Source organism: Rhinatrema bivittatum, chromosome 4, assembly GCF_901001135.1.
Source record: "Rhinatrema bivittatum chromosome 4, aRhiBiv1.1, whole genome shotgun sequence".
NCBI classification, from domain to species: domain Eukaryota; kingdom Metazoa; phylum Chordata; class Amphibia; order Gymnophiona; family Rhinatrematidae; genus Rhinatrema; species Rhinatrema bivittatum.
In genome coordinates, this window is record NC_042618.1 from 111,757,823 (window position 1) to 111,771,104 (window position 13,282).

The 13,282-nt window shown below is 44.2% G+C and overlaps 1 protein-coding gene across 1 annotated transcript in view; it reads left to right on the forward strand.

Moving 5' to 3' along the window:
• The window catches only part of UBR1 (ubiquitin protein ligase E3 component n-recognin 1), a 596,438-nt gene that overhangs the window by 134,334 nt on the left and 448,822 nt on the right, over nt 1-13,282 (forward strand). The window contains 3 exon segments of the mRNA XM_029598685.1: nt 120-208; nt 11,128-11,226; nt 12,416-12,573. Coding sequence (XP_029454545.1) covers nt 120-208; nt 11,128-11,226; nt 12,416-12,573 — 346 coding nt within the window.

Sequence of the window (13,282 nt, forward strand, 5' to 3'; positions counted from 1 at the left end):
CAGGTATAGTAGTTATTTCTCCGTTTCAAGAGGGCTCAGGATTAATTCCTTATGTTGATAATGGAATTCATTCCCTCCAATTGATAGGTATTAAAACTGATTCTCTTTGACTTTTCCAGGAGCTAGAAAGATTGTACATGAACTGATCTTCAGTAGTTTTTTCATGGAAATAGAATATAAGAAGCTTTTTGCAGTGGAATTTGTGAAGGTAACTGAAATATTAATATTCTGTATATATGTATGTTTGCAAAAGAGGGGGTTAAAGAGTTCTGCGTGTAACCTTAAATCTAATTTTATCTGTTTTCACACTGGATTATCCAATATATAGCAACACCAGTAAAGTTTTCCTCGAGTTAAACTTTGCATGCACAACAGTATTAACTAGTTACCACACATTTTAGCTTGCCATTATTCCCTACACTTTCTTGGCTCATAAATATGTTTATGGTAACCAGATGTGGTGATTAGTTGGGGAATTGGAGGAGTGTGGAGTTAAAACCATAGCGGAGAACCAAATAATGAAGTCTGAGCAATAGCATAACCACACATAATCTCTTTCCAAATAAGGATCCTCTTTTTCTATCCCGTGCTTTTGTTCCTTGAAAGGCAGGTATTTATAAAATGAAAAAAATATTATCTAACTACAATTCATACATTAAAGTAATGTACTTAACATGAGTTTAGCATTGCATTTAAAAAATATGGCAGCAGAAGGTTAAAATTTAAAGGAGCAAAGGAGGGGGCTTTGTTTATGTTAAATCAAGATTTTATTTGTAGAAGGTTATAGGTGAAATATTCTATCAACAGCTTACTGTAACAATCACTCTAACAATTTTATTTATCACAATTTCTTTTGTAAGGGGAATACTTAATACTACTAAAACTATCCGTAACCTCTCAGAGCTTTTAGGGAAAATATGCTTCAGAGAGCTATGTTTTCTTTTTATAATAAATTATTTTTTAGTCTGAACTTTATCTCAGGACAAGCAGGATGATAGTCCTCATATATGGGTGATATCACTGGACGGAGCCCTATCATGGAAAACTTTCTGTCAAAGTTTCTAGAAACTTTTGATTGGCACACTGAGCATGCCCAGCATGCCATGATCCCTCGAGCCACAGGAGTCTCCCTTCAGTCTTCGTTTTTCCGCGCTGCAGTTAGCATCGCGGTGAAGGAGCCCTGTGTGAGTTTTCTCACACAAAACACTTAGAGAAAAAAGTTAAAAATTTCTCGATTTACCCCTTCATAGGGGTCTCCCTGTCTTCACCGGCCGGTGAGTACTTGCTTTTCCCGGTCGATTCTGGTTAAACAGAATTTTTCTGTCAGAAGGTCGTCAACGGCTGTCCGGCCTTCATAATGGCAACGGGTTTTAAAAAAATGCCCGAACTGCCCTCGCACTATGTCTATCACCGACCCGCATGTCGAGTGTGTGCTGTGCTTCGGCGAATCTCATAATGTTTCCTCCTGTCCATAATGTGCCAAAATGACGGCCAAGGGCAGGCGAGCCCGTCAGGAGAAATGGAACATCTCTTCCATATTCAACTAATACCATCAACATCGACTTAGTCGTCTCCGGCTGGAGCGGCTAAAAGGTTAGTCGTCCGAAAGAGTCGCCCTGACTGCTCTGGTGACCGATTATCACAGACTCCATCCCGGTCATCGGTAAAATCTACATTGGGGCTTGAGAAAAAAAGCACCGAATATCTGGAGAAGCATCTTCATCGGACGTCGACACCCGATGTTGCATCGATTCCCGGAACTCCATTGATGCCAAAAGAGCCATCGCCGAAAAGGTCTCGAGTGGAAGAGCCATCGATACCCTCGATGCCTCTCACTCCAAGACGATCCCTACCGGTAACGGTGCCGGGAACCGAGCCAACACAGGGACCTGTGGAAGTGCTGGTTCCGCCTTCTCTGCCACCCCCTATAGCTGCTCTGACCTCACCAGCTATACAGGAAGAACTGGATGGTTTTATCCCCCAGGCAGTCAAAGATGCTCTCCGAGACCTTCAACCATCGATGCCATCTCAGCTGATACCCGCGCTGATGCCACTACCGATGCCGGCGCCGGATCTTTCAGTCTTTGCACCAATCCTCTCGAAGCTCGATTCCCTTATCGATGCTCTCCTGATACAACCATCAACACCGAAAATGCCGATTCCCGTGAGTGAAGATGATGCCTCCGGGGCTTCTCCCATGCCTGAACCCGTTCCAGGGCCGTCTGGAATTTCTTGGCCGAGAATTTTGGTGTCTCCATCGATGCCTTTTTCTCCTCCATCGATGCCACCGCAAAAGCCATCAATGTCTTCAATGCCTTTTTCTCCTCCATCGATGCCACCGCAAAAGCCATCAATGTCTTCAATGCCTTTTTCTCCACCATCGATGCCACCGCAAAAGCCATCAATGTCTTAGATGCCTTTGTTCATACCTCACTCTACTCCTCCACAATGCCCTTCATCAGACACCTGGGAGGAGGGAGACACTGATTCCTCATCAGAAGATATACTGTCTGAGCCATCCCCACTTGAAGAAAGGAGGAAGTCACCTCCAGAGGACCTCTCCTTTTCAAATTTTGTAAAGGAGATGGCTGATACCATTCCTTTTCAGCTAGTGGCAGAAGAGGACACCAGGCAGAAGACCCTGGAGGTTTTGCAGTTTGTAGATCCTCCTAAAGAAGTTTGAGCAATACCAGTCCATGGGGTCCTGGTTGACCTACAGCATAGGCTGTGGGAGCACCCCTGTTCAATCCCACCAGTGAACAAGAGGATGGATGCCACCTACCTAGTACAGCATATTCCAGGTTACTAAAAGGCCCAACTCCCACACCAATCTGTAGTTGTAGAATCCGCCCCGAAGAAGTCAAAGAGGATATGTCCCCATACATCGACACCTCCTGGCAAAGAACAAAAGTTCTTAGATACTCTTGGCAGAAAGGTTTTTCAGGGTTCAATGCTTATCTCCAGGATAGCGTCATATCAACTATATATGACTCAGTATCAATGCAATCTTTGGAAGCAGATGCAACAACTATCTGAGTCCTTACCTCAACAATATCAAGACTCAGTGAATGACATCATACACAAGGGCCTAGAATCTGGCAAACATGAAGTCTGTGCAGCCTATGATAGTTTTGAAATCTCATCCAGGATGGCTGCAACGGGAATTAGTGCCCGTAGGTGGGCCTGACTGAAGGCCTCTGACCTCGGGCCTGAGATTCAGGAAAAGTTAGCAGATCTGCCTTGTACTGGTAACAACCTTTTTGGGGGAAAAGTTCAAGATGCAGTGGCGCAGCTAAAATAACATTCAGAAACTCTGCACCAACTTTCTGCGGTTCCAATAGAAACACCGTCTTCTGCATGTAAGAAAGGACACCAGAAAACCCTATTACAGACTGCGGAGGTGATATCCATCAGCACCCCGTGGTAGGGCATCCAGACCAGCGCAGAGAAGTCATCCTAAGCAACCAAGGGCACCTAGGCCTCAACCTCCTCAGACAGGCCCAGCATCAGGATTTTGAGTACGTGCCAGAGGACAGCAGCCACTCCACCAACCCGATCCCAAATCTACCAGTGGGAGGTTGGGTCTCTTTCTTTCAATCCAATTGGTCAAACATAATTTATTTTATTTATTTAGCATTTGTTTATATACCGAGGTACAGCTGACATAGCCTTCACTCCGGTTTACATTATAACAAACCAGTTACATTTAAATTCATAACAGTGTGACAGAGAATGAATCAGAACATTAACTTAAAGTCAATAAATACATTGAACCATTCATTGAACAATAGTTATGAGTGTAAGCAACACTTGAAGTAGACGGTTGAAACCGTTAGAGAGAAGAAAGGTTTCTGCAAGACAGGACGAAAGACAGAAGGAGGGGATTGCTGGCATAAAAAAGGAACGTGAAGGTGGATATGAAACATAACAGATCAATGGGTACTATCTATTATAACACAAGGTTACCAACTGGGTTTTATCACAGTACCAGAAGACTCACCACCAAGGTCTCTTTGGATACACAAAGATCATATCGCTCTCCTGCACACAGAATTAGCATCCTTCTGAGAGCCAGGGCCGTGGAACCAGTTCCCGGATCTCAGCAGGGCAGAGGATTCTACTCCCATTATTTCCTCATTCCAAAGAAAACAGGAGGCCTATGTCCCATCTTAGACCTCCGCAATCTCAACAAATTTCTACGGAAAGAAAAATTCAGAATGGTCTCCTTAGACACCATGCTTCCCCTTCTTCAAGCAGGAGATTGGCTCTGTTCTCTGGATCTGCAAGACACTTATGCTCACATTCCAATATTCCCTCCTCATCGCAAATTTCTACGCTTCCTGGTGGGACATCAGCATTTCCAATACCGGGTTCTACCATTCTGACTGGCCTCAGCACCCCGAGAATTCACAAAGTGCCTAGCGATAGCAGCGGCCCATTTGCACAAAGAAAGTATACACGTCTTTCCTTACCTGGACGACTGACTCATCAAAAGCCAGTCAAGACAAGGAGCTCTCAACTCAGGCTCACAATCAATCTGCTCCACTCGTTGGGATTCCTAATCAACTACCAGAATTCCCACCTCATGCCATCTCGCCTGCTGCAATTCATCGGAGCAGAGTTGAAAACCATAATATCAAGAGCCTTCCTCCCAGAGGACCGCGCAGAGACTCTCTCCTCATTAGCGAAATCTCTGCACACAAAGGAACATGTGACAGCCCATCAGTTTCTAACTCTGCTCGGCCACATGGCCTCGACAGTTCACGTCACTCCTAAGGCCAGATTAGCCATGAGAATAACCCAATGGATGTTAAGGTCACAGTGGATACAAGCTATTCAACCACTGTCGTCTCCAATTCAAATAACCCACCAACTACGTTCCTCTCTCCTCTGGTGGGCAAATACGAACAACTTGCACAAAGGCCTACCCTTCCAACAACCAGTTCTGCAAGTAACTTTAACTACAGATGCATCCATCTTAGGTTGGGGAGCACACATAGGCAATCTCCAAACTCAAGGTACTTGGACAAAACTCGAAGCAACATTTCAAATCGATTTCCTGGAGCTTCGAGCTATACGTTATGCTCTATATGCGTTCAAGGACTGCCTTTCACACAACACTGTTCGTATACAGACGGACAACACAGTAGCCATGTGGCACCTGAACAAACAGGGAGGTACGGGCTTGTATCTCCTTTGTCAAGAAGCCGCACAGATTTGGGACTGGGCCCTGACACATTCCATGTTTCTCCGGGCCACTTATCTGGTGGGCATTCACAGCATAGTTGCAGACCACCTCAGTCGTCAGTTCCAACCTCACGAGTGGTCCCTGGATCCTTTAGTAACAACCAGGATATTTCAACGTTGGGGTCAACCAACAGTGGACCTCTTTGCATCCGAGCTGAATAACAAAGTGGACAGTTTCTGCTCCCTGCACAAACAGAGAACTCAGTTAGTCAAGGACGCCTTTGCTCGCCCCTGGAATTCAGGTCTTCTATACGCGTATCCCCCGATACTGCTAATAACCAAAACTCTAGTGAAGCTACAACAGGACAAAGGGTCAGTGATATTCATGGCCCCGTATTGGCCACAACAAGTGTGATTTCCCATACTTCTCGACCTCTTGATCAGAGATCCGATTCGCCTGGGTACAGCTCCCACTCTCATAACTCAGGATCAGGGCAGGTTGCGCCATCCCAACCTTCAATCCCTATCTCTAACAGCCTGGATGTTGAAAGCTTGATCCTGCAACCACTCAATCTTTCAACTAATGTCTCTTAAGTGCTTGTAGCTCCACGTAAACCTTCCACACGAAAAACCTATCGTTCTAAGTGGAAAAGATTCACCACGTGGGGTGCACAGAAAAGTACTGGCCCCTTTTCCTGCCCCACAACATCTTTATTAGACTATCTCTGGCACCTTTCAGACTCTGGTCTCCAGACCATGTTAGTAAGGTTACATCTAAGCGCTATCATCTTACCATCATACAGTAGGGGATGCACCGATATCAGCGCAACCCCTTGTCAGTAGATTTATAAGAAGTTTAATTCACCTTAAACCCCCGTTACGGCCACCAGTCACGGAATGGGACCTTAATGTGGTACTAACAAGACTCATGCGTTCTCCCTTTGAACCCATGGATTCCTGCCATGTGAAATTTCTTACATGGAAGGTTCTCTTTCTAGTAGCTATTACATCTGCTAGAAGGGTTAGTGAGTTACAAGCACTTGTCACATATTCACCCTATACAAGGTTCCTACATGACCAAGTGGTACTCCGTACACACACAAAATTCCTTCCCAAGGTAGTTACGGAATTCCACTTGAATCAGTCCATAGTCTTGCCCACATTCTTCCCAAGATCTCACTCTCACCAAGGTGAGAGGGTTTTGCACACCTTAGACTGTAAACGTGCACTTGCATATTACCTAGACCGCAATGCAGTCCATAGGAAATCCACTCAACTCTTGTTTCTTTTGATAAAAACAAACCAGGTAAAGCAGTGGGCAAACAAACTCTCTCTAACTGGCTTGCAGATTGTATAGAGTTCTGCTATGAAAAAGCAGGCCTTCCTCTCCAGGGATGAGTAAAGGCGCACTCAGTAAGAGCAATGTCAACCTCAGTAGCACACTATCATTCAGTACCAATAACTGACATATGTAAAGCTGCAACATGGAGTTCTCTTCACACCTTTGCAGCTCATTATTGTTTGGACAAGGAAGGACGATAAGATTCAGCCTACAGACAATCTGTCTTAAAGAACTTGTTTCCAGTATAATCTCAACTCCTACATCCAACCTGCTGCGATTTCAGGCGGTCTCATTTTTTCCAACTACACCAGTTGTTGTGCCCGTTGCACAAGTTGTTTGCTGTTGGTCCAATACAAGAATGACTCAGCCTGTAGCTTGCTAATCACCCATATGTGAGGACTATCATCCTGCTTGTCCTGGGATAAAGCAAAATTGCTTACCTGTAATAGGTGCAATCCCAGGACAGCAGGATGTAGTCCTCACGAAACCCACCTGCCACTCCGCAGGTGGTTATCTTATTTTTGCTAATGCTTATTGCTACACACGAGACTGAAGGAGACCCCTGTGGCTCGAGGGATCATGGCATGCTGGGCATGTTCAGTGGGCTCAGTGTGCCAATCAAAAGTTTCTCGAAACTTTGACAGTTTTCCATGATAGGGCTCTGCCCAGTGACGTCACCCATATATGAGGACTACATCCTGCTGTTGTGTTTGCAGAGGGTGAGCTCATGGGGCCATCCCAGGCAACAGAGAGCTCCCAAGCTCCAGCTGGCTCCCCAGCCAAATCCTGGGATGGGGTTTTGACTGGATCGTAGGGAGTATAAACCAGCCATCTGTACTGGAGATGCTGGGATCTTTGCAAATCTGTGGCCCAGTATAACCTCAGACCAGTGGGTCTTGTCCATCATCCATCAAGGGTACCAATTAAACCTATTGGGTGTCCCGCCAAATTACCCCCCCCCCCGGTGACTGTTTTGGGGGCCAATAGTGCATCAAGAGGTACTACTTTGGGAGCTCTCTGCCCTTTTAACGGTCAGAGCGGTTGAGCCTGTCCCACCAAGGCAAAGAGGGCAGGGATTCTACTCCTGGTATTTCCTGATTCCAAAGAGAACAGGTGGACTCTGTCCATCCTAGACCTGAGGGCCTTGAACAAGTTTCTGAAAAAAGAAAAATTTCAGATGGTTTCCCTGGGCACCCTGATTCCCCTCCTGCAAAAAGGGGACTGGCTTTGCTCCCACGATTTAAAGGACACATACACTCACATCGAGATCTTCCCATGTCACAGGAAGTATGCCAGATTTGTGATGGGAAAACAGTATTTCAGGTATACGGTGTTGCCGTTTGGGCTAGCGTCGCCCCCACATGTCTTTACAAAATGACTGGCTATGTATGGTGGGAGTGCACATCCGCAGACTGGTAGTGCATGTTTTCCCCTTACTTGGACAATTGGCTGGTCAAGAGCACCTCTCAGGAAGGGGCCGTTCGGTCCTTGTGCTTGACCATCTGGGTGTTGGAGTCTCGGTTTGTCATCAACCACCCGAAGTCCCGTCTCAGTCCGAAACTTTGATTGGACTTCATAGGAGCCCTGCTAGATATGGGTCAGGCAAAAGCCTTCCTGCTGTAATCCAGGGCAGTTACCTTGGGTCCATAGTGGCGGTGATTCAACAGAGCCAGCAGGTTTCAGCTCGGCACATGTCGAGGCTGTTGGACCACATGGCCGCAACCGTTCATATCACTCCTTGGTACATTTACACATGCGCAGAGCCCAATGCACTCTGAGGTCGCAGTGGTGACAGGCAACACCGAACTTCTGGGCTCGCATCAGACTCACTCTGCCTCTCAGGGACTCTTTTTGTCCTGGTGGCAGGCTCTCTCAAATTTGGAACAGGGAATATCTTTCCAAAATCCCCCTACCCAAATTGTCCTAACCACAGATGCATCAACCTTGGAGTGGGGAGCTCATGTAGAGGGGCTCTATACCCAGGGCTTATGGTCAGCCCAGGAAGCAGGTGTAAAATCAACTTCCTGGAGCTCTAGGCGATCAGATACACGCTATGGGCTTTCAGAGATTGGCTGTCCAGCAAGATTGTTCTGATACAGACACCTAAGTTGACATGTGGGTATGTTCATTTCCCTCCTGTGTCGGGAAATGGTCCAGATCTGGTCCTGGGTCATGTCCCACGGGCTGATACTCAGGGCCATGTATTTGGCTGGAATGGAGAATGTGATAGCCCATGAGTGGTCTCTGGACCAAGGGCTAGCTATCTGAATCTTCTGTCTCTGGGGAAACCTGGAGATGGACTTGTGGTCATCCTCCTGCAACAGGAAGGTGACTCAGTTCTACTCCCTGTGCAGGTCGGATGGCAAACCAGCCTCAGATGCCTTTGCCCGACATTGGGGCAGGGGTCTTCTGTACGCATATTCTTCGATTCGTCTAGTTACGAATAGTCTCTTGAAGCTTCATGAGGACAGAGGGACTATGATCTTCATAGCCCCTCATTGGCTGAAACAGATTTGGTTCCCACTCCTTCGGGAGTTATCCATCCGAAAACCGATCAGTCTGGGGACTTCCTCAGATCTCATCACGCAAGATCAGAGCAGGCTATGGCATGCCAACCTCCAGGCCCTATCACTTACAGCCTGGATGTTGAAAGGTTGATCCTGCAGCTGCTTGATCTTTCTGAAAATGTGTCTTGATTTCTGGAAGCTTCCAGAAAGCCTTCCAATTGAAAGTCCTAAGGACTGAAGTAGAGGAGTTTTTCTGTGTAGTGGAGCAGAAGGCCCTAGATCTGTTCTCCTGCCCCATGCAAAAACTGCTTGACTACCTCTTACACCTGTCGGAGGTGGGCTTGCAAATCAACTCTGTTAGAGTTCATTTCAGTGCAATTGGCGCATACCACCAAGGTGTAGATGGTACACCCATCTCTGTACAGCCTATAATTGTATGTTTCATGTGGGGCCTGCTTCAACTGAAGCCTCCCCTAAGGCCTCCCACTGTGTCTTGGAACTTCAGTGTGGTGTTAGCTCAGCTGATGAACGCTGAGCTGCTACACTCCTGTGACCTGAAGTACCTGACCTGGAAGGTCATATTTTTGGTGGCAGTCACTTCTGCACACAGGGTCAGCGAGCTCCAGGCCTTAGTGACTTATCCACCTTACACTAAGTTTTATCATGATAGGGTGGTCTTGTGCACACACCTTAAGGTGTGGCAGATTTTCATCTTAACCAGTCAATCATCCTGCCATCATTCTTTCATAAGCCCCATTTGCACCGAGGAAAACGAGCCCTGCACAGTTTGAATTGCAAGAGAGCCTTAGCCTTCTATCTGGAGCGGAAAGAAGCCCATAGACAGTCCATCCAACTTTTTATTTCTTTTGATAGGAATAGGTTGGGAATTGCTGTTGCCAAATAGACACTATCCAATTGGCTAGCAGACTGCATCTCCTTCTGTTACGCCCAGGCAGGAATGCGTCTTGGGGGTCATATCAAGGCTTATTCTGTCGGAGCCATAGCAATGTCAGTAGCCCACTTGTGAGCAGTTCCCATGGAGATCTGCAAGGCTGTGACATAGAGTTCTCTCCACACCTTCACATCCCCTTACCGTCTAAACAAAGATGGCTGAAGTGACAGTAGGTTCGACTAGTTTGTCCTCAGGAATCTGTTTGAGGTATAGAACCCAATTCTCCGTGACTAGGGCCCATGGTTTGGGTTTAGACTGTCTCCCCTTTGTTACCAACAGAACTGTGGTTGTTGTGCCCGTTGGCATCTGGTTGGGTGTTGGGGAGCAGCCTGTAGCTAGGGATTCACGCATGTGTGAGGACTACCATTCTGCTTGTCCTAGGAGAAAGCAGAGTTGCTTACCTGTAACAGGTGTTCCAGGACAAGCAGGATGTTAGTCCTCACAAAATCTGCCTGCCACCCCGTGGAGTTGGGTTCTCCTATTTTTGTTTATTTTTTGTTGTAATTCTGTGTTATAAGATTGAAGAGGGTCCCCACGTGGATTAGGGTATGCTCAGTCAAAGTTCTATAAACTTTGACTTCTAGACTTCTATAAACTTTGATTTAAGTGTGAGGACTAACAGCCTGCTGTCCTAGGAGAACACATGTTACAGGTCAGCAACTCTGCTTTTTCTTTTTATGTGTGTATATCAGTATATTAACCAATTTGTTGTATACTGTTGAGCATTTCAGCAGCTGGCAACAACGATAAGACTATTTTTAGTGGTAATGGGGAAGGAAAAGAGAAGTATTATTGGGTGTAATTGTAATATTTTGATGTGTACATATACGTGAACATAAGAACATAACATTTGTTAAATGCAGAATTGTTACATATTACATTGAAAAAATATTATTTTGGTTTCAGATGTAACATTCACAATTTCGTGAATTAAATGTCAGCTATACATATAGATTTGTGCTTTCTGATTTTGTAATTTAATGTATATTATACATGTATTTATTTTTCTATACCAACATTGGATTTGCCATATCACATCGGTTTACATATAATAATAAATCTAAGGCTAGCCTTGTAATGACTTGAAACAATGTAACAGCTTAAATTGGATAACTAGTTAAGTACATAATTTCTTACAGTATTATAAGCAGCTACAGAAGGAATATATTGATGATGACCATGATAGAAGTATCTCTGTGACCTCTCTCTCTGTCCAGATGTTCACAGTTCCTACATTGGTATGTATTGTATACTGAACTAAAGATTTCTTACAAAATGAAAACCTGGAAACATATATGTTTCTCTAATTGTATTATGAAAATATGAATAGTTATTCTCACTCATTCTGCACAATCTGTTGTATAATGATAAAGATGAGAGAACTTTTTTATTTTTCTGTTAAGCTCTGCAGAGGAGGACTTTTCTTATTCCTTCCCATTCAGCCATCACCTGGGAGCCATCCTACCATATTTTCTCCTCCAATTATATTGGTCAAGCTCTATGGGCAGCCTCATGGTGTCAAGAAAACAGGATGAGGCTCCTTTTAAATACTACCATTGTGGCAACTTTGTTATCTTTTATAAAGAATGCATACCACCACTGTTATAAGTACAAGTATGTCTGTCATAACTAGATGAATCTCTACTGGGAAGAATGGGTTGTTTTGGTCTTTATATGCCATCATTATGTTATGTTAATAGATTCTTGCTGAGATATGCATTTTTCTAGATAAAAGATTTTAGGAATATCTACAAATCAATTGATTCCTAGGAATATGTTTGTACATCATCACTTTTTAAGGTATAAACTCCAATTGCAGCACATTTTGCTCCCATAGCATATCTAGTAATTGAATTATAGAAAGGAGAAAAGTAGGAAAAGTGGCTGCAAAACCAGTATAACGGAACCTTGTTACATACATTGTGACTGTATATCTACAACGTGGAAGTACATTGAAAATGACCACTTATTTAATTTTATTTATTAAAAAAAAATAAAAAATAATGATATGGAGACAAGTAGAAGAAAATTAACAGCAACCCAGCTGGTGTTTACAGCACTGATGGGAAGAGAATATTGTTTGGAGTATGTTTGCAGCTTAGTGGTATAAATTTTTTAATGAAATTTTTTAGTGCCTAATAGTTTGATATAAAATGGTGCAATGGGAATCCATTTTAATGCTGTCAACCTTGGAATCTTTCATGTTGAAGTGCTAATTTAAAGGGGGGAAATCAGAGTAGCAGAAAGGGGTAAAGACAAACATATCACCAGAATGAAAAGGATATAGGTCTCTGTTTTACTGTGGAAATCCATATTCTGTACTTTCTTTATCACACATTCTCTCACTCCAGCTACCAATATATAAGGCTCAGAGATGTAATGTCTGAGTAAAGCATATTTATCTGATTAAATTTTTTAACCACATAGGCCCGCCATCTTATTGAAGAACAGTGTGTACTAACGGTCATCGCTGAGACGCTGCTTGAGGTGTTACCAGAGTATTTGGATGGGAGCAACAAGTTCAACTTCCAAGGCTACAGCCAGGATAAGCTGGGCAGGGTATATGCAATCATCTGCGACCTCAAGTAGGTTGATGTTTTGGGTATTGTAAGGGTTTTTCTATAGTTTCTCCAACTTTAAATCGGATAGCAAATGTCTCAGCATCATATAAAGGGAGCAGAATGTCTTCATCTTTTTAGATAATTTTATTATAGCAGCATAAAAGATCTACCATATATAAAACCATGATATACTTTTTAGGTTTCTGGTTTAACAACTCTTGTTACCAAGGTTCTGACAACCCCTGTGTTTAGCTCAAAGTTAACTTGCAAATCTCAAATGCATTGCCAGTAAATTACCCAGTCTAAAATTGTAATTTGGCCAGTTTATTTCAAGTTGATCAGGAGTGCATGGAGACATCACAAAAGTGGTCTCAAGCTCTCTCACTCTCTGCTGTAGTGAGTGGTCCTTCTGAAGAATCAGGGTTCTGTCTTAGCATGGAGGGCAGTCAGCTGGACCTTCATTGGGCAAATACAGATTAACACCACCTTCTCAGGGTGGCAGAGGAAAGGAGCGAAGGTTGGCTTGGCCTGTAAAGGCTTGGGCAAGGATGAGATCGGCAAGTACTCCAAAGTTAATGGAGCTGAGCTGAGGAGGGAGCCCAGTCTCAAAGCTTAGGCTTGAGCTTCTTGAAAAATCTTGGGTGCAGGGTTTGAGTGTAAAGCTTGCATGAACACCAGCCTTAAATCTGAAAGTTCAAAGTCTTGTTTCCTCATACAGCATATGAATCAAAAA